The sequence below is a fragment of the Oenanthe melanoleuca genome, chromosome 3 (genome assembly GCF_029582105.1).
Source record: "Oenanthe melanoleuca isolate GR-GAL-2019-014 chromosome 3, OMel1.0, whole genome shotgun sequence".
Taxonomy (NCBI): Eukaryota; Metazoa; Chordata; class Aves; order Passeriformes; family Muscicapidae; genus Oenanthe; species Oenanthe melanoleuca.
The window spans coordinates 104,994,219-105,014,703 of NC_079336.1; the positions used below are offsets into that span (position 1 = coordinate 104,994,219).

The following is a 20,485-nucleotide window of genomic DNA, read 5'->3' on the forward strand; positions in this document are numbered from 1 at the left end:
CCAACTGCTCCAGCTTACACCTAACAAGAACCTAAGAACACAGCATATGGACATCTGAGATCAACAAAAATATCACTCAATAATCTCTCACTAGCATATCTTCCAAAATTGTTGTGGTGACCTGAGCAAAGATAGGAAAAAATCCCCAAAACAACAGCAAAAAACCAAACCAGTAATGATAGGTTTTAATGGGATTTTTCACCTGCTTGTTCTGTTGGCTTTAGGCTTACTATTTTCAATCCCTACAAATAGTTATTCATTCAAGATAGAAAGCTACTGAGCATCTCAAAGTACAGTAGCCAGGTGGTAGTCTTAAAACAAACCCATATATTCTTGGATCCACTTTTCTGCTCAAAGGGAGCTCACTGGGCTCTCTCACTCTTCTGTGCACACAAAGGGAAACCTAGAGCCATTTCTAAAAGCTGCTCATATTAGCCTTGCTGCATCCAGTTCCCAAAGCAAGGGGGAAAAACCCAGCAGCAAGTGGCCTGGATTTTCAATGACTCGTTCTGTTCCCCCCAGAATTACAGCAGCACCCCAAAAAGAGCAGCCCTACCCTGAAAAGCTGCTCCAGAGAGCAAATCCTACCGTGTGTCTGCCTCGGTTCTGTCTCCCAAAAGACATCAGCCACAAGGTTTAGTAACCCTTAAAATAGCCCAGCCAGTTCACAGCAGTCCATATAGACAGTTCTATTTCAAGCACATCCAACATACTGTTAGAGATAACATGAGAACAACCCGCTTTCTTCACTTGTGCTTGACATTTATCTAATGCTTGGAGCATTTGTGCTAAGGCAGTGTGAAACTGCAAGCTTGCACATTCAACAACTCGGACACTCACAATGCAGTTCCAGCCCCGGTAAACTAGACGGTGCTAGAACAGCCCTGGAGCTCATGAGCCAAGCCTGCTCTGGAAGCTCATGTTAGCCATGGGAATCACAGACCACAGCTGCTCAGGCACAGATTTATCCCAGTGGCCCCCCCTACAGCCAGCCTCACCATCTCCTTATTTTTCCTACTGCTGACTTACTTCTGCCTAAAGCCTAGCTGAGCTTCTGCACCTACTGAGCTGGCTTCTATTCTTTACCTTGCTTCCCAAACCTCAGCTTCTCTATGGAGTGTGCCTAAGCTTTGGAGATACTGCTTGACCCCCACTTGCCTATCAGGAATTTGTCTCAGCCTGTCAAGCTGTTCCTGCCACGCCAAGGGCAGACCTTGGGTTGGGAAGCAGGCTAAGGAAAGCTGAACTGACAGCCAGTGGAGCATTTCTTGCTTTACACAGGGCTACATCAGTTTGCTCCTCTGTTGCACTGACACTGATCCCCAGGCAGAGTGGTCTGCTGGGCTTGGGCACACAGAGGTCAGGCTAACAAGTGCCAGCCTTCCCTCTGCCTGGCACATGGGACTGGGGAAGACCAGGCATGCAGCCCCACACCAGGCACGGCTGGGCAAGAGAATAAATGGTCTGAAACCTCAAGAGCCCAGGGGATGGAGAGGGAAGGCACAGCAGAGGTCATGCCAGGACAGAAGGGCAGCCTCCCTGACACAGACCTGTCAGGGGAGGATACGCATGCGGGGGGTCACAGAATCCTTTAAGGATGGAGGAGACCACCAAGATCACTGAGTCCAGCCATTAACCCAACACCGCCAGGCCCATCACTAACCCATGCCCGAAAGTGCCACATTTACAGACCCTTTTAATGCTTTCAGGGATGGTGATTCGACCATTTCCCTGGCAGCCTGTTCCAATGCCAGGCTACCCTTCTAGTGAAGATTTTTCTCCAAATATCCAATTTAAGTTTTTCCTGGTGCAGCTTGAAGCCCTTTCCTCTTGACCTGTCTGTCAATTGTTACCTGGGAGAAGAGGCCGGGCCCCACCTGGCAACAATCTCCTTGCAGGCAGTTCAGAGTGAGAGGGTCTCTCCTGAGCTTCCTTTTCTCCAGGCTGGACGACCCCAACTCTCTCAGCTGCTCCTCACAGGATTTACTCTCCGGACCCTTCATCAGCTCCTCTGCCCAACTCTGGACACGCTCCAGCACCGTTGGCCGCCCCTCCCCGCCCGAGCCCCTCGGTGCCGCCCCGTGCCCCCACCCGCCGCCCGCGGGCCCGGCCGAGGGCACCCGGGCAGGGCGGCGGCCCCGCGCCCCCAGCCCTCACGCAGGGGCTCGGCGGTGCCTCCTGGTCTCACCCTCCCGCAGCCCCGTCATGGCCCCACCGGCTCCCCTCGCCCCTGCGGCCCCAACCCCAGCCCCGTACCTGTATCCGTACAAGGAGCTCCGACAGCCCCGCTCCGACAGCAGCTCCCGCCGCTCCCTGGGACTTGTAGTACGACGCGGCTCCGCCCGGGTTCGCGGGCGCCCCCGCGCCGGAGTGGGGCGGCCCCGACAGGCCCTTCCGCGGTGCCGGGCCCCTGCCCCTCTCAGGGGCGGCTCCCTGGGTTCTCGGCCCCTCCCGGGCACAGTGCCGGCGCGCTGCTCCAGCTCCGGCCGAGATCGAGATGGCGACACTCGATGGTGACACTCGATGGCACCGGCGGCGCAGCCCGCCGCGCCCGCCGCCCGCTCCGGCACTACAACACCCACAGTGCCCCGCGGCGGCCGCGGCGGTTCCGGGTGGCGGCAGCTCCTCGGCGCTGCGCCCGGTGCATGGCGGTGGTGCGGAGCATGGGCCCCGAGCGCGTCTGTCCCCGGGAGCCCGGGCCGCCGGAGGGCTCTGACGGCGCGGCGGGGTGGAGCGGCGATGAGGAGGACGAGGAGGAGGAAGAGGAGGAAGGCGGCGGATACTTGTATCAGCCGCTGAGCCAGGAACCGGAGCAGGGCGTTGGCGACGCGGGCCCCGGCCTGCAGGAGCGGCTCCAGGTACCACCCAGCGCCTCCCGCCGGGCCGGGGTTGGGGCACTCGCTGTCCCGACCCCCACTGCCCGCCTTTCTCCGCAGATGCTGGGGCTGCACCTGCCCGACCCACCGGTGGACAGCGAGGAGGAGAATGAGGAGGAGGCAGCGGAAGGCGCCACGGCTCAGAGCAGCCACAGCTCCATCCCCATGGATGCAGGTAACCGCGTCTCCGGCTGGACCCTCCCGGGGCTCAGCCGCGGTCTCACGGCCTCTCTGTTCCCAGAGCATGTGGAGCTGGTGAAGAGGACGATGGCCAGCGTGAAGCTGCCCACTCTGGGCATCCCTGCCTGGGCCAGCCAGATCTCGGAGGAGCAGTGGAAGGATGTGGTGCAGCGCACGCTGCAGGCCCGGCAGAGCCTCGGCGGGCCCCGGCCTCAGTGGAATTGAGGGCTGAGCTGCGGCACAGGGGCTGCAAACCCCAGCCCTCCCTCCGCCCTGGAAGCGCCCTCTGCCTCCGGGCCAGGTGCTTACAGGACTTACCAGTATCAATGTTCCAGTTCGTCCCACTGACATTGTCTGATTTTCCTTCCCACTCCTTTTTCTTGGTTCTGGTGCATAAGTCAGTGTGATGACCTTGTGTTGGCTTCCTCTACCTCTGAGGAGGCAGATTGGCTTCCATGCCTGGATGCATACGGGGTGATGGGGCTTGGCTGGCTTTGCCCAGATTCCCTCAGGACAAACACCAGATTTGGCACCATGCTAACAGTACCAGAGAAGTCACTCTCCAGGCTAGGGCCCCTCCTCTCAGGATAGGGTCTGTGTGTTGGAATATCACAGGTGGAACAAGATGTGTCATTCCAAGAGATTGGTTTTATTTAGTTCTGTACATACAGGGACATCTGTACAAAATCCAACACTTTCATACTATGTAATGCTCTACTGAAAATAAAGTACACCATATGTACATATGAACTGTAAGCAGCTTAATACTTGTGTCCAGGGTGTGAATGCAGTAGTTTTGCTTTTTCCCTTGGGAGGAGCAAGCCAGGTGGAGTGGAAGAGGCAACTCCAGTTCTGTCCATTTGGCTGATGTGAGGAAAGGTGTAGGCAGAAATGAGCAGCACTAATGCTAGAAACCAAGTATTGAGCAAGGGGCAGTTGTAGTGTGGCAGATGCAGGTCTGCCTATCAGCAGTACATGTGGTGAGAGGGTAAGCACACTCCCCCCCGTCTCACATGGTCCCCTTCTGAGGTGTCCAGGACACTGGAATGAATAGGCAGCAAACAAAGAATGATGTGAAGGTACTAAGCCTAAATTCCCTGACCCAAAACATGACACATAAAGCTGGGAACATCATTTGATGGGAACATCAAAGCTGTACAGCACGTAATCATGATGTGTTACAATGCTGCCCCTGCACATGGCACAACCCCAGCAGCATTTCTCTGGCCGGGTCAGGGGCTGCCAGCAGAGACACATCATCTGCAGGACAGTGCCAGCCTCTGCACACCACAAGATTCTGTTCCCTCCACAGGCAGAGCAGCCCAGAGCGAGGAAAGGCAGCCACTGCCCAGCAGCAAGCAGGCTCAAGTGAGGGCACACCATGCTTAGCAATCTAAAGATGAGGTCTTGGCTTCCAGCGCAATGCTAAGCAGCCAGTTGGAGAGCCAGGATGAAGCAGGAAGGAGCCTCCTGCCCAGCCTGAGCCTGGCAGCCCTCGTTTCCGCTGGGCTGCTCCGGCACCATCAGCACCACCTAGCGCACATCCACATGCTGTGCCAGGCGTGAGGTAATTGATTGGCAGCTGATCATGAGCTCAGACTAATGTTCAAAATAAGCAATAACCTCCCTGAGGTGTTTCTGAAGTCTCCTGATGAACTGGCCTGTTGTGTGAGGCGGAGGGGAGGTGGGGTCCTGTGTGACTGGGGGTGGATCTCACACCAGCTCCTCCCAAGCGATGGTGGTATTCCTGGTGAGGGCTGAGCTGGGAGAGAGCTACACGGGGCAGGGATGCAGGATACACAGGTCAAAACAGCCTCACTGGGGTTGGAGGAAAGACGTGCTGCACACCAGCAGAAAGATTAGAGGGGGTGATCCTCTGACCTGGGAATGGTTTACTTGTGAGGACAAGCAGATACAGAACCTTCTGTAATATCCCATGCCGCTTGCAAAGCTAGCACCAACCCCACAGGCTCCCTGCACTACTGCAAACCCACCGGAGTTTGTGTGTCAAGAAAGCAGGTGCAGCAGGTGAGACCTAGGGACTCCCTCTCTATGACAAACTGACCTCTGAGATGGCACCTTGGCCTAGCACTAAATCTGCACCACAGACAACAGGGGTGAAAGCTGGATCACAGTAGCACCCAAGTGCTGTGCAAGCCCCTGGGCTATCAGCAAGTGTTTCTAAATGCTAAGTTAGCATGAGCCCCTGATGCACCACGTGGTAACTAATAAGGGCCTCGACAGGTGAACTTTGCTCAGAGCACCCACACAAGCGATTCAGCAGTAGTGCTTAGCCATTGATAATAATGAGGAGAAAATTGAACACTCAAACTCAGCCACACCCCGTGAGGTGTATCCATTGCTTCCACTAACTTGAGGAAATGACTAGCAGCACAAGCTTCCTAGAAACCCTGGCCCTGAAGAGCTAAGGATGGGATACAGAGACAAAGGGAGAGCTGCAGGAGTATTTTAATTGAGCAGGTAGAGGAAGAAAGTAGAAGTCAGTGGCTGACACCTGCTACAAAGCAAGAAGTTAATTCTGGGCCCACAATTAACCTGAGACATCGGGAAGGAGATGAGTCAGCACAGACCAACACAAACAGCAGAAGGAATTCACTTTCTCACAAGAGAGCGTCTAAGGATGCTCTAAAGGGAGGACTGCAATAGTATGTAGTGCTTGTGCCCAGATTAACTGGGGGTGACAAAGCACTGAACCCCCACTCCACTGACAGGGCAACAGAAGGGGTTGTAGCAAAAGAAAGGTGGAAGTAAACATTTCCTCTGCTGTACATTAAGACCCTTCAGCTGTAGAGCTGCACCCCAAGGCAGGCTGGAGAGGCACCAGAGCCTTCACAAACTCTGCTTCTGCCCCAAGCTCAGCCTGGCCTCTGACCATGGGAGGGCTCAGCTGCACAGGCAGCATGGGGGCAGGTGTGGCAGAGATGGGTACTTGGAGTTTGGAGCAGCACAGAGCCACGCACAGGACGCTCTGCCCAACACAGAGCCTAAGCAAGGCCTCTGGCTTCCTGGCAGAGTAAGATTCAGGTGGCAGCTTACAATGAAGTGAGTCCTGCCTGGACTGATAAAAGCAGAGGTTAGGCAGGCTCCCTGCACAGCCAAGGTGGAAAAGCAGGAGGATGGAGAAAAAGCAGGACACGACAGTGGTGAGATACAAGTTAAAACATAAAACCAGATCTACCCTGGAGGTATGCAGATGGAGTGGAGGACAGGCACAGCTCACCATGTTCATTCCTTACTTATACATGAGAACCGAGTGCATTTCCATGACCCCTGGAGGAAAGGGATGGGGCACAGCTTCCTGGGCCAGCTCCTGAGCCCGTCAGAGAGCCTCCTGGCTTGAGGTGAGAAACTCTTCTGCTCTCTTGTGGGCCTCCAAAGCTTTTATAGTATAGACGTCCTGTGGAAGCTCAGACTTCCGGCGCAGCAAAACTTTGTCCTTCTTAAGGTCTTTCAGCATCTACAAACAAATCAAAGGAGTCAGCAATCAGTAGCAAACCCCTTCATGCCTTCAGCCTCTGAATCCAACTGCTCTAAGATATGCTGGGTGGCACTGCAGCATGCTTCAGAACAGGCTGAGAGCCAAACACAGACTGACACAAGGACACAACAAAGTCCCACTGGCACTTTCTCCTGAGTGTGAAGGTTAGATAAATTCACTCTTCAGACTACAGATGGATCTTTTAATGATGAGGGGTGAGAGTAGTGGCATTTACCTTCAGAACATTTGGAAAGAGCCAGTTCTGGCTATGCTGATGTCCTGGCTGGACTGGGAACAACTGTGAAAGGACTCGAGTCACCTACGCACCTGCACAGCCTCTGTCTCCACTGTTTTCTTCAGCAGCTGTATATCCTCTGCAGTCGGGGTCTCTGTTTCCATACAGCACACAGAAGGCAAGGGTAGAGGTGCATAATACATGGGGTACTGCAGACAACACAGACAGCTGCAGAGTCAGCACTCCACCCAATATCACACCTTCTCCCCCAACATGCTAACACAGCACAGCAGTCCTTCCCGCTGCCTTCTCTGGCCCCTAGAAAAGCAGCAGTAGGGACACAGGCAGGGAGGAATATCCTCTCCTCCCCTGTGCCCTCTGACTCACAGCATGCTGCATGCGCAGCTGCAGTTCAGAGTGTGGTCCATACACACATACGTGCTCTCTATAAGGCAGTAGTTGGAGGTCAGTGCTACAGAGGGACAGCCTGATAAAACTGCCAACATTCCCGGAACACTGTTTTTTGGGAGAGACAGACCACTGCTGCAGCAATGTCCACAGGACTGAGATGAGATGCTAAAACTTGCTCTTGTGGGCTGAGGAAGCAGGTCAAGACCCCCAGCACATTCTTGCCTCATTCATCCTAGGTCCTATTGTCACTCACCTGGGGGTTCAGCCGAGCCAGTTCCTCTATTTTCTGCCACATTTCTTCTCGTTCCTTCATCCTGAACCTTCCCCTGGGGAGAGAGAAAGCGCAAGAGCAAGTGTGAACTCCTGGGGAAAACCTAGCTTTTATTCACAGGATGATAAAAGCAAGACACAGCAGAAAAGTGCAGGCAAAGGGAAGATCTGCTCTGTCATTCAGAGACCCCTAATTCTACCTAATTCTAAATCTACAGGTGAGATGAGGCAAGACAAGGGGACACGCTACAACTAGCAGAGGGTAGGCAAGCATGCTCCTTGCTCACCTCAGAGCACGGGTGGCAACAGTGGGCTGCACAGGTACTTTTGCCCTGGCTTTGTGCTGCCAGGAGTAGAGCAGAGTGTCTGATTTCTGGGGCAACACCATGACACCAGTCTGGATTTCAAACACACGTTTTCCTGGTGCCCCCCAGATGCAGAGAGATAAACCATAACTTCCAATAGAACTGCAGTTTCCACTGCTCCTTCTCAACCATAACACACCAGAGAGTGGCCCCAATAGCCCAGGCACAGCTCTTGAACTTGGCACAGATTTTGGCACACATTTGAAGTGACTGTTCAGCAGGGCTTATAAATCCCAGGACAGTGAATGTTCACTGCAAACAGAGGTGAGCATCCATCACCCCTTCTTATTCTCTTCTACATTTTAAACATCTGCACTAAAATTTCTATTTTATTTCTATTAACTACATGATTCTCATCCCAGCTACTGGTCTCTCTAGTGCCCTATCTACCCATGTTAAGGAAAATCTTATACTCTGTAATGACATCACACTCTTGAAAGTTATGAAGGCTTAGAATGAGAGTGAAGCTGCCAAGTTTTCAAGCAGCAGATTACTCCAACAGAAAACACAGGGTAACAAAAACACCTCCAACAAACCAACCCCAAAACATCCCAAATGAATAACCCATTCAGGACAAGACATTATCTGCCCCAACTTCCTCACTGGTTTTCTAAAGGATTCTGATAATCCAAACAGTTTCAAGGTGTCTGGGGATATTAGAAAGGTGCAGTCAGCCCACTTGCACTGAACAGCAGAGAGACAGCCTTGCCACGTGTCCCTGCAGAGTCTGTCCAGTCCCTCATGACCACCCTGGCTGTGGTGCACAGCTGGGGTTGTAGTGACAGGCCTGAGCTGGCATGACACTTGCAGGCCATATTAACTAATTAAAAATGAGGCTAAGCCATAATCAGATCTCTCAACATCTGGCTGCAGCCTAACAGTGAACATACAAGCTCTCTCCTTTTCCTCACTTCCTGTTTACTGAGTTTGTTTGCACATGCAATCCTTCCCACACATGCTGCTTTCTAGTTCACAGCACGAGGTTTTCTAAAGCCTAATTAGACACAGAGGCAGGAGACAAAAAAAAAAAAATCATCTTAACATGAGCAGAAAACTGCAGCACTACCCATCCTTTTATTGGACAGCACTGATCTGTTTTGTTGAGCTTTTGCACAACAGTTCTCCATCAGTCACACACCAGTGCTGGAACCTTCAGCAGCTCAGCAGCTAAACAGGGAGAGAAAACTACTGATGGAAAACTAGGTAGATCTTGTAGGAAATGTACTGTCACTGTGACTTAAAATATATGAGAAGATATTTGTGGGCTTCACAAATGCCCTAGAATGGGAAAAAAACCTTGCTTACTCCCATTTTAGATCCTAAAAAAACCTCTTATTTCTCCATAAGCAGGTTACCCATCTGAAAGTGTAATTCATATATCAACTTATTACTTATTTACTCCTGTTTCACAAAACAACAGAATGTACCCCAGAGTTCCACACTCCCAGCAAGGATTAGCTCTGCTCTCCCCACCAGCAGTCCTGGCTCATCCAGGAACGAGGAGCACTGTTTTACTATTTTATGTCACTAAGTCAGCAGAAAATAGACCCAAGGTGGAAAAAAAAAATAAAGGTTCCTTCTAGCTTACTAGACTGACTCAGCTCACCAAGGCAAGCCATAGAAGCACCAAAATCAGCACAAGGCAGCAGAAAAAGTGGAGCTCTTTCCTCTTTACAGCATCATGGCACAAGTACTTGCTGAGCTCAGATTTTATCCCCACCATTCGCTCTTTGAATTATTCCATCTTTATCACTGGAAAATTGAAAGCATCCTGTGCCATGAAAGATGCATTATGCCCGCTGCAGAAAAACTCTTCAGAAAAGTCTTTCTAAAGCAATAGGGTTCTACTGACATCACTACAACATTTATGAACTATAAGTATTTCCAAGGCAGAACAAAGCTGAGTATTCTCTACATGGCAATCTATTTGCTCATGACTCAGCAAACTCCGTCACTCTTTTCTAGGTACCTGCTTCAGCAGGACTGAAAGGGTTTTTATCAGGGCACACCTCATCCCTACTCATAGTTATGGCTAAGGAATCCTATTTTTTGACAGAATTACTTATCACCTTTCCATTTTCCCTGTGCCTATTGCCATCTACCATCTGTTACTGCACCCCAAGGAGACTTTAAGACGAGCACAAGTTACTTGGCAAAAACCTCTTACTCACTTCTGCTTCTCTGCCTTGTATTGCTGTGTGCAGTCATCAAAAAGCTTTTGGTTCATCTCCATGAACAGCTTCAGTGCATTGTAGATCAGCCCATGAATTGTCCTGCAAAGGAATGGGGAAAGGAGAACAAGTCATGGTGGGCAGGTTCTCACACCTGAGCCTGCACCAGAAGCACAGACAAGAGGTAACAGCAGCAGCAACTCATTCTACAGTGATGTGACAAAAGATTCTCCCACAATCCCAGCTCTTATCAAGGCAAAATCCCTTCCATAAGCACAGCAGGAACTATACAACAGGGAGAAAGAGATGGAGAAGAAAGAGAAGACCCTGGGACAGGCCTGCTGTGGTCAGATTAACGAGTGCAAAAATATACATTCATGTGTTCATTTCTTGCAGTTAAAAATGGGAAATGAAGGATGCTAGGGGCCTGTTAAGGGGGGGGCTTTAGTGCCTCCCACTGTTCACACCACATACACACAATGACTTTTTGGGCTGCCAGTATTTGGTCATGAGCTTTTCCACTGAGCTGCCCAAAACAGAGACAGGCAGCAGCCCTGAAGAGATGGGAACCAGCACAGAGAATACACAGAAGAAAAGTCAGCTCTGTGCCAGTGATTTATACATAGGTTGCACTGTGTGTGAACTCCCTATGGGACAAATACTCTCCTAGGGAATGAAAACAAGTGTTGAACCTGTCTCTGAAATACCTGACCCAGAGGTAAAAGATGAGATTCAGCAGATTAAGCTCTGTGTCTGTACCAGGTCTGCAAATGGAATAAGGAAGAGAGATGCAACCCTGCTGGACTTAAGCAGGCTGTTTGACCAAGTAGATGAACTGCAGGAAAGAAGAGGAGAATCTAAGGTACTCAGCCTGCCCCAAGAAGATGTGTCTGTTGCTCAAAGACAAGGAGAAATAAGAGGGAAATGCTTTCAGAACTTATTCTGCAATACCACTGGGAAGCAGACCAGAAAAGACCGGAATAGCAGAATCATGAATCTTGGCTGCTGCAGGGACATGGAACGGGTGAAGGGTTTCAGACAAGAACATGAAGTCCTTTCCTGAGCTCTGCACTTGTCCAGCATCCCTAGAATTAATTTTTAGCTAATTCACTAAAGGAAGTATGTTAAATTAAATTAATTAAACTTGAATTAACCAGGTAAGGAATTAAATAAAAAAAGTCAGAAGAAAGGAAGTTGATAAAAGAACCATAAAACAGAGTAGTATCTAGGAATCAGGCACAGGGGACAATATTTGACATGGACAGCTGCCCAGTTAGTTCTGCTTTCTCTGTTTTTCCTGTATTCAAGGAGTCAGGCACTGTATTAGCCAAGTTTTCTGGTCCTAGAGATCATAAGGGTGGGACATTAGTTAACAAGCTGCCAGAAGTCAGATGGAAAATCTACTGCACACTTCTGAAAGACTGGCAACATTAGTGACAGGCAGGTATCAAACTCTATGCAGACTCAAGACTGGTAAATGCAGGTGCCTCAACCCTTGCAGAAACAAGCCACTCTGGTCTGCTGTGACCCTTTTCCATGCTGTGGAGAGACAGCTGGGGGCAAAATTAGAGGACACTGAGAAATTCTATTCACATCCTAACAGAAGGTGTAACAGTACAGGAATTACAGGGGTAAAATGCAGCTGCTGCTCCCTGGATGGAATGCTTGCTCAAAGCCTACTTCAGGATGGTTCCCCATAGACACAACCTGCAGCCACAGCCCCTGCTGAAGGGGATGGAATGGAGGGTGGAGCAAAATGGAAATACCAGGGCCAAGTTCTGTGGAAGTCCTGGCAGGGAGGGGATCTCGATGGTGCCTTGCAGTTGATAAACTGCACAGGGCCTGTCAGCCATGGGAGATAGGAGGTGTCTTGTGGCTGAGCCAGGAGCTGTGGAGAAATCACCCTCCTGGGATGAACTGGGTTCAGTGTAACACAATTGTATTAACACACACCACCTTCCCAAAGTCACCCACCCCAGAGTGTGACCATCCCTCACGGGGCATGCACTCTGTGCTGTATTAACTACACCTCTGAGCAAAGCAAGAGAATTTTACACCAATCACTAGCAAAGACATGTATGACTAAGAGTCCCTCAAGCTCCACCTAAACATAAAGAAATAGCATAAAAGTAAGCTAAGAGTAGGAGTAAGTTAGGGAAGACTCCATCATAACTATCAGACTCAGCCAACAGGCTGAACCCATCTTCTTCCCCAGTGGGTAAGAAATGTTCTCTGCACACTGGATACTTTTACTGGGAATTAGAGCTTCTCTGAATTGCTTTGGATGTGTTTTTGCAGTCAGAGACTTTCACTGGCAGTCCTCGAACCTTAACCAGATGAACTGACCCAGCAGGACTGCTCAGTGAAGGGTTCCCCTAATAGGACACTGGCACTGGTTGGGCACAAGGGTCTTGGTGTTCCAAGGGTGCTGACAGAAAACTCTGAGGGTTCAGAAAATCTCCTTTTTCCATGATACCATCAACAACCCCCCTGTCTCAGCAGGTGCCACCAAGCACCATGCATTGTTACACTGCAGCAGCATGCCCCAAGACTGCCAGTGGGTCAAACAATCCAGAAAATGTCAGAGCATGGGGAAGACCTACTTGTTCCAGTGACTCTTGGAGTTCTTGTAGAGAGCTGGAAACATGATTGGGAGGATTTTGGCTGCATTATCGCTGATCAGGCTCATGATATATTCATTGTTCCAATAGTACAGAGCTCGCTCTGCCACCTGCAGAGGGAGAGAAAGCCATCCTTGAAGAGGCTCCTTCCAGTAACACCTGGTGCACAGGGAAGCCACCACCCAGCCAAGGAGCTCACATGCTTCCCCACAGCACAGGGCTGACCTTCATGAATTCCTGAGGCCATTCATCCGTCTTTTGCCTTAGCCTCTGCCAGACACTTCTCACTTTTCTGAGAAAAACCTCATGTTCTTGAATAGACAAGCCTACTGTCAATACGCCAATGATTCCAACACTCTTTATGCAACACTTAAGGACAGTAATCATCTACTCCAGGTCCCAATTCAGATTAGCTCCAAGCCTTCTCCATTTCCTCAGACTGCCCTCTATAAAGTTCCATTCCTCCTTGGCTTTCCCACAGCAGATTCTCTCAGGGTTTTGAAGCATGTTTCAGTGACCAGTCCCACAATTTAACCCCCTGATTTATGAAAGGTGAAAATGTGGAAAATCTTGGGGCAGACCATGCTGCTCTAACAAGACAAATAAGTCTAACAAGTTTCCACACAGTGACAGACAATGCAGGCTAATTTCTGCATTTAGTGCTAGCTTGAGAATGGCTTAAAAACCTAGGAAAAGAGACATCCAGGCTCAGCTTTACATTTCAGATAATATAAGACTTGCTATATCCCCTTAACATACTGTTCCACACAAGTAAATGAAATGAAACTCACTTTGTATTTACTTACCTAGCTTTTGTTTTTCAAGATCTGGTTAAGTCTTTTTCTGCTAGATTAACACACAATCCACCCAGAGGAAACTCATTCCCACCAAGGTGCTCAGACTCACTAAGAAGTCAATTCCTAATTTTGCTCTTCAGACAAGCTGCAGACTGTTCAGCCTGACTGTATGGGATGCCTTTGGGGTTAATTCTCTTAGGCTCTAAACTGTTTGCACCTTCTCCAGGTTTTTCAGTATTGTTCTTGAGATATTGGCAGCAAATGAGGGCTGCTATCAAGTACAGGATATCTCTCCTCGAGCCCTTACCCTACTTTATTCAAGCTCCTTCTGGTAGCTGCCTCCACACCCAGAGGTCACATTAGTCCTTTGGTTCCCATCACCACACCAGTAATCCATGTCCAGCTTGCTTCCATCATCCTCCCCTAATCCTTTACACAAAACTGATTTTTTGATTCATGTGTGACCTAGACTGACCTTATTTTTGGCTTGTAAACACATGACTTTGTACTTCTCTATATAAAAAGACAGACTGAAGCCAGCCTGCCTCACTGTGCAGTGAGAGATGGCTGTGGAGATGGCTGTGTCATTTCTTTTTTAACACTTTTTTAACCTATACCTGGGTCAACCATGTGTTTCAACAGCAAGTTGTCTTCTTCCTGGAGACTCTTCACAGCAGACTAAAACAATGAGCCAAGAACACCTGCTAGGAGCTACTAGCAGGTCCCACCACCCTGTACATTTTAAACCTTAAGACTACCATCCACAGAGATTATATTAACCAGCTACTACAACCAGTTTTCCTTCAGTGGAAACAAGGAAGAAACACTCAAGACTCCGGAAGAAACACTCAAGACTCCAGCACTTCTCCAGTATACCTCCCCCTTTACTACCTGTGCCAGAATAAAACAAAGGACTTTCCCAGCACAGTCTCTTTGGTTGGCCCTTCTCCAATACTGCAGAGTGCTTGGTTTTACTTCAACAGGGTGACCTTGGATGGATCTCCTCTGTCCTTGCTAGCCAAAACAGGAGGTGGCAGAGTACCTGTGCTCCAGCCCCAGTCTGCTGCAGTACACAGTGCTGAACAGCACAGAGCAGCAGGAGAGGCTCCACAGATCCACTCTGTTTTCTCTTTGGTTGAGCTCACGCTGTGGTTGTGCTGAGGATTCTCACTGCTTCCCACCACACATCACCACAATACTCGTCCTGGTCACACCTCCACGTGCCAAATACAAGCCAAAAAACTGGTGTCACCCTCACGTGCCAAGTGGATTACAAGCCAATGCTCTATCTACTCCCTGAGCTGCAACCTACCTGGAAGTGTGGGCTGGAGACGCATTTGGCCAACTGTCTGAACAAGGGCTCCATAACTTTCACAAACTCAGACGGCTCAATCACATCCAGGATCTCCTCCAGCTCATTTAAGAACATCACCTCTTTGGGACTGTGAGTTTTTGGCCAGAACTTCAGCAAGCCCACAATCACCTGAGTGGGAAGAGTACAGAGACAGTGTTAGATACTCAAAGTCAACACCAGCTGCAAAACAAATTTTTAACTGTCTGGTCACAACAGCAAAAGGGGAGGAAGTAACAGAATAGACTTTCTCAGAAAGTCAGGGTGGGTGACCAGGGAAGAAAGAAGACAAAAGCCCAAACTCTGCCAAGTTACACTCTTGGCAGCAGCTCTGCCTAGGCTGATACAATTTCATATTACAAGCACAAAGCGTAGAATCACTTTTTATCACCCATCACAGCTTAACACAGAAGGGTGAAACTGGAGTGGGCAGCAGTTGGCAGACAGTGCAAAGTAACCATGGAAGATCAACTAGTAAAACTGGAAATGCTATAGAGAAGGTCTCTGAAGAGTCATTATTCAAAACACTACAGAGCTTGAATACTGGGGAGCACAAATAAATAAAGACATGGATGGGTTTGGGACAAGGAAAGGAAATACTACTTCACATAATGGAACTCATTCTTGCAAGACTTTGTAGAGACTTGAAGTCCAAACAGACTCCAGAATCGAGCAGACAAGTTTATGGAATTTACACCTAATGGTTATAATTAAAAATGACAATGCAAATGCAACTTCTGGCTGAGTAAAACTATTGCTTACAAGAATAGGGAAGGACTACATCTCACTAGATTTTGCTTATTTATTTTTAATACTGCTTCCTACCCATCTACTTCCAGACACTATAAAGGCAAGATCCAAGATGCTGCAGACTTTCACTGGAAGAAGAAATGCTTACTCTGTGGACACTAGAGTCACACAGAACTGGCCATTGGAGCTGCCCTTTCAACACTCTGTACTTCAGCTACCTGATCCTGAAGCCAGCACTTGAGAGCACTTCAGAGCAGCAGAGGGACAGTAGTGGGCAATGCAACAGTAGAATTAGAGGTATCTGAGCGTTATGTTTCTGCCAACTCAAGGCTTGAGAAGCCAGCAGCTCATTATCCCCAAAGTTTGTCATTATTCATGTCTGCCATTCATGCAAGGGTTAGCTTCAATGACTCAGAAGTAATTTCACCCGCAATCAAGGTGGTGTGAGGTGTGTGGAGTCTGTGTTTGCTGTTACTGAGCACATCTGAGGCCTTGCTCACCTGGCAGTATTTCAGACTGCTGTTGAGGCAAGAGCTACCATGTCAAACATTGCTTAGCAAGCTTCTGGAAGGCCCATTAGAGGCAAGAGTGGACCCAGGGAGTAATCTGGCCTCTTTCCAGCACTGCTGGTAACATCTCCCCATGCATTCAGACTCTTGCTGATGCACAAGCCCTGTAATTTTTTCAGACTTCAAAAACACCAGTCATCTTGGGGGTCTATTCAAAACCTTCACAAGCAAGGTGCTTCAACAGAACGCAATTGTGGCAGTATGGTCTTGGTATGCCTGGTTGAAACAGAACACAACATCCACTGAAGGTAATGAGATTGGGTCATTCCACTGCTTTCCACAAGCACCAAGTCAGATCTGGGTCTGTCATCCAGGGGCCACTAAACAGTTATCAAGAAAAAAGTGATGAGCTACAGAGCTTTACTATCTGAATAGACTGCAAAGTGAAGCCTAAGAATATTGACATTTCTGTTTTTCTCGTCTCCCTCAATCTTTGAGGTGCTTTGGCAGGAGGCTATAGGACTGGATGTCAGCCACAGGAAGTACTCAGTGTGATCAGGAAGTTACTTAATGCAGCTTGTTTCAGAGCAGACTTTTGGGAACAATGGAAATGGAGGATCCATGCTTAAAGGAAAAGCTAAGAGGTCTGCTTCAGCACTGCTGGTGTCAGAGCTGTGGAGCCAGAAACCTAACAGCTGACCAGCTTGTTCCAAGCATAGGCAGGCTCACCATGAGCGCACACATTTGAGCCAGAGAACAGAACAACCTCAGCCAGCATTACTCATTAAAACACTCACACTTTCGGTGCTCCCCGCTACAGTGACAGAAGTATGTGTTCTCTGCCCATCTGCTGTTTTGAGCCTGTGAAGCTCAGCTCTGTAGAAGACATTTCCTGGCCTGCAGTGGGTGGAGGAACACTTGCCTCCTTCTTGCACCCTCTGCCAAGCTGGCATTTAGCCTGGTTAACACTGCAGGTCCATGCAGCAGTAATTAGAATATGTGAGGTCTCCATCTACACTGCTCACATTTTAGAATCTGCTGTTTCCCAGCACTATATCCTGAAGGCAAATGTGTCTACAGTGTGACTTACCTCTGTGAAGGTAGCAAACTGATTCTAAAGCTGGAAGGAGAATATGCTCATGAAAACAGTGGCATGCCTAAGTAGACCTTGTGTCCCAGGTTCCTAACCTCATGCTCACAATTCTGCAGCCAATTACAGTCTGGAGGGGACTATTACTATTTCAGAGCCCCCAAGTGCTCTGGTTCCATCAGATGGTCATGTATTTTGTCTCTGCAATATCTCTCAATAGCCAGAAGCTCTGCCCTGGAAGAACAGCTTGGTATCCTGTTCCTTCTGCTACACCAAAATCTTAAGCATAAAGGAAGATTACAGCTCACCTTCCTGAAGCTTTCAGGAGAGAATGCTAAAGGCTTCACGTGAGCAGTGCATCCTCTTCTACCCCCAGGAAGCCAGGCAAACCCAGTAAACAATACCACTGACTCCCAGCCTCTTTACAGCAAGGATGAAAAAGGCTGCCCTAAGGAAGCTGTGAAGCTTTTTGGGACTTGACCATCACAGAGAAGTGAAGCAAGGTTACTCACTGGTTCTGTCAAGCTGCTGTCTTTCTCCAAGAACTGTACAACACAGTATGCCAGCTGTAGGAAGAAAACATGGCAAGATTAGAGCTTCCTCAAGTGTACCCAAGACTAAGTTCTACCACCTCCTAGGCTGGAAGCAACACCATGCCCATTATGTTGCAGCTCTAAACAAGTCCAGTTTACTGATGGCAAATTAAGACTTTAAGACCAAGAAGGCAGGGCCTGAGCTCAGGACATCTGTGCAATTTAGAGCATAAAACTTCAGTCACCCAGAGCAGTCCATAGTCAATACATTCAGATGAAAACACAGCTACACACAATAGGGAGAAACAAACCCAACTGACACAAAACCGTGCCCCACAGAAACAGGCCTGAGAGAACAGACATTTCTACTTTGCACCCATATTTTTTAATTTCCTATCTCAAATTCTGATCCTCTCTATTTTTCTGCTATGTACTCAAAACTGGAAGAAATTAATCTCTAAACCAATCTAGAAGACTAGCAAGCCAACTTCTCCACATATCTCAGTGGTGACTAATAGCTGATACACCACATGCACAGACTGATGACTGCAGCTAGGAAATTTACCTCTGGTTTCAGGAGGCCCCCAGAATTTCACAAGCTTCCAGCACAGAAAGACAAAGCAAGGCACAGCATTAAGACTGTGGGAAATGTCAGGATACCCTCCTATCATCCAGTGGCACAGGCCAAGACACCACAAGAATGGAAAAACCACTACAGTATGGGACTAGTGCAGAGCCCAGAACATCTCACAGCAAGGACTTTGTACAATGTGGTCTGGTGGACAGATCTAAACAATTAGCTTATAAACGAATATAAATATATAAAGCTTTTAATAGCTATAAGCTTTTGCAAAATCCCAATCTGCCCTGGGAACTTGAAGCACTTCTCACCTGTGGATGGTACACACTGAGAGACTTCACTTTGTGCAGTGGTAACAAGACTCTGATGAGGAACATCTTGTGCTCTTCCTTCAGAGGCAAAGCAAACCCATTGATTATGCTAAGAAGAAACGAGTCTTGTTAAAATTTTGACCCAGCAGAAATACAGTGCCTCTTACCTCACAAAACACGCTAGCTCTCACCAGCCCCATTAGGGAGCACCCACCAAAAGCGTGGCCACTGCAGCCCAGCCTGCACACTGAGCTCAGCCAGACTGCTCTTGGCAGGCACCACAGGGAAATGCCTCTGATGGAGCCTGGACTCTGCTCTGTCCCTGCCAGGCTGAGCCCACATACACTTAAGCAGAACCTCTGGGGAAGGCCAGCACTGAAGCAGCTCAGTGCTTGAGTCTTGTGCTTTAGAGACACAAGGAGGATGGCAGCACAACAGGGCCACAAACAGAAGGGAAGCTGAAACCCTGGAGAAGGCCGCCCATTGCTAAGGCTTGTCAGAGCTGTGAGGAGCTCTTCTCAGGCAAGATAGCAAGTGTGACTGGACTAAAAGAACAGGAGGAGGCTACAACTGTATTTATCAGCAAGCTGGGGAGTATTTTATGCTCTGTCAGACTGAGATTCCCTGGAAGAAGTGTCTCCTGCAAGGAGTGCTGAAGGGAGGCAGTGCCTTTTCACATAGCACACCAGGCTGGGAGGCCTCTCTCTGGGACTCCCAAAAGTGGCCTTACCTTCCCAGGATCTCCAGTAGCTCTGCAATCCCATTGTGGTGTTCTGTTTCATAGATGAACCTAAAGAGAAGGATGAGAAGTCATTGCCAAATGCTGGATACAGTTTGATAAGCGAGAGGAAGGAAAAAGGCTGGAGACAGGGAGTCTAAATGGTACTTAGAAAGACCTCACCTGTAAAATATATTATTGATTTGCCTCCTCACATATGCTCTCAAACCCAGGAACTTCCCATAGATCCTGTGCAGAATAGTTTTTAGGAAGTCTCTTTCTCTGGGGTCTTCACTGTCAAAGAGATCCAGCAACTGTGGAGAGAGAAATTCAGTCAGTGCCTGCACACTGCCTGTCTGGGCAAAGATACCAGCAACACTGGGCAGTGCTCCTGTTTGCAAAAACAGCTCTTTCAGTTGAGTGATGCCTTCAGCACCCTGAGCACAGTGGTCATTTCCCTGAAGCACATGACCTCCGAGTCACAAGACGGAATCATCATAATTTCTTTCACCTTCAGAAGCACAGTGATGGCCTGCACATTCTACAAAGCTGCACGTCCTCATATTCCCCTGCAATGTCCCTGCTCCCCTCTCCACCTGTATAATAAGTTAATAAGTTAAGATTGCCCACAGTCTTGCCCTGCAGAGAAAATTCTGTCTGCTCATTCAAGACAAATAAAGAAAAGTCACACAATCAAGCACCAAAATCTGTTGTGTGTCCTTCATAAACGTGGTGCACAATGGCAGTGGCAATAATTACTTACAGACAGCACAAACTTCTGGTCAATGTATTTCTTGGCTACATTTGGTTGAAAGTCAGGTGATTCCAGGAACCTGAGGAAGAACTCATACACCAGCTGTTGGGGGAAAAGGAGAGATTACTTAGAAATCCCCCTGTCCTCTCACCAGTATTTACTTCAGATTTTATGTTCTCCTTCTCTTTAAGGATTCAGGGAAAGGCTGGGAAGTGCAAACAGGAGCACAAAACCCAGTGTTTCCTTATCCAGTGGGATCAACTCAGTTGTCCTTGCTTTAATGGGCAAGGGTCTCTGGTAGCACATAACTGCCCAAATCTGCGTGAGATCTCATGCCTCAGGTCCCCCAAAAGATAACATCCACCTACTCAGATTAAGACATTAGGCCTGGGAAACCCTTCTCACATCTTCAGCATCATTCATCCCTACAGAGATCAGAAATCTCCAGAGATGGCAAAGGCTCA

At 48.8% G+C, this 20,485-nt stretch overlaps 3 protein-coding genes across 6 annotated transcripts in view; 1 reads left to right on the forward strand and 2 right to left on the reverse strand.

The window, feature by feature from the left end:
- Window positions 1-2,344, reverse strand: part of KLHDC3 (kelch domain containing 3) — a 19,089-nt gene extending 16,745 nt beyond the window's left edge. Inside the window, exon 1 of one of the 3 annotated variants that reach the window (XM_056488762.1) lies at window positions 2,257-2,344. The gene's annotated coding sequence lies outside the window, so the exon portion shown is untranslated. Of the gene's footprint in view, window positions 1-1,853; window positions 2,079-2,256 lie in introns of those variants that run through there. The other 2 variants (XM_056488764.1, XM_056488763.1) reach the window with 2 other exon arrangements.
- Window positions 2,322-3,806, forward strand: MEA1 (male-enhanced antigen 1). Its single transcript, XM_056488766.1, has 3 exons — window positions 2,322-2,858; window positions 2,937-3,051; window positions 3,118-3,806. Exons 1-3 carry the CDS (start codon window positions 2,511-2,513, stop codon window positions 3,279-3,281), a joined length of 627 nt encoding a protein of 208 aa, XP_056344741.1. The 5' UTR covers window positions 2,322-2,510; the 3' UTR covers window positions 3,282-3,806.
- PPP2R5D (protein phosphatase 2 regulatory subunit B'delta) overlaps window positions 3,685-20,485 on the reverse strand; it is a 26,799-nt gene continuing 9,998 nt past the window's right edge. For both annotated transcript variants that reach the window (XM_056488760.1, XM_056488759.1), the window contains exons 6-16: window positions 20,031-20,123; window positions 19,451-19,581; window positions 19,280-19,339; window positions 18,550-18,658; window positions 17,638-17,691; window positions 14,738-14,908; window positions 12,611-12,738; window positions 10,008-10,109; window positions 7,455-7,527; window positions 6,883-6,999; window positions 3,685-6,534 (exon numbers count right to left, since the gene is read on the reverse strand). In XM_056488760.1, coding sequence (XP_056344735.1) covers window positions 6,397-6,534; window positions 6,883-6,999; window positions 7,455-7,527; window positions 10,008-10,109; window positions 12,611-12,738; window positions 14,738-14,908; window positions 17,638-17,691; window positions 18,550-18,658; window positions 19,280-19,339; window positions 19,451-19,581; window positions 20,031-20,123 — 1,176 coding nt within the window. In that variant the 3' untranslated portion in view covers window positions 3,685-6,396. The remainder of the gene's footprint in view (window positions 6,535-6,882; window positions 7,000-7,454; window positions 7,528-10,007; window positions 10,110-12,610; window positions 12,739-14,737; window positions 14,909-17,637; window positions 17,692-18,549; window positions 18,659-19,279; window positions 19,340-19,450; window positions 19,582-20,030; window positions 20,124-20,485) is intronic.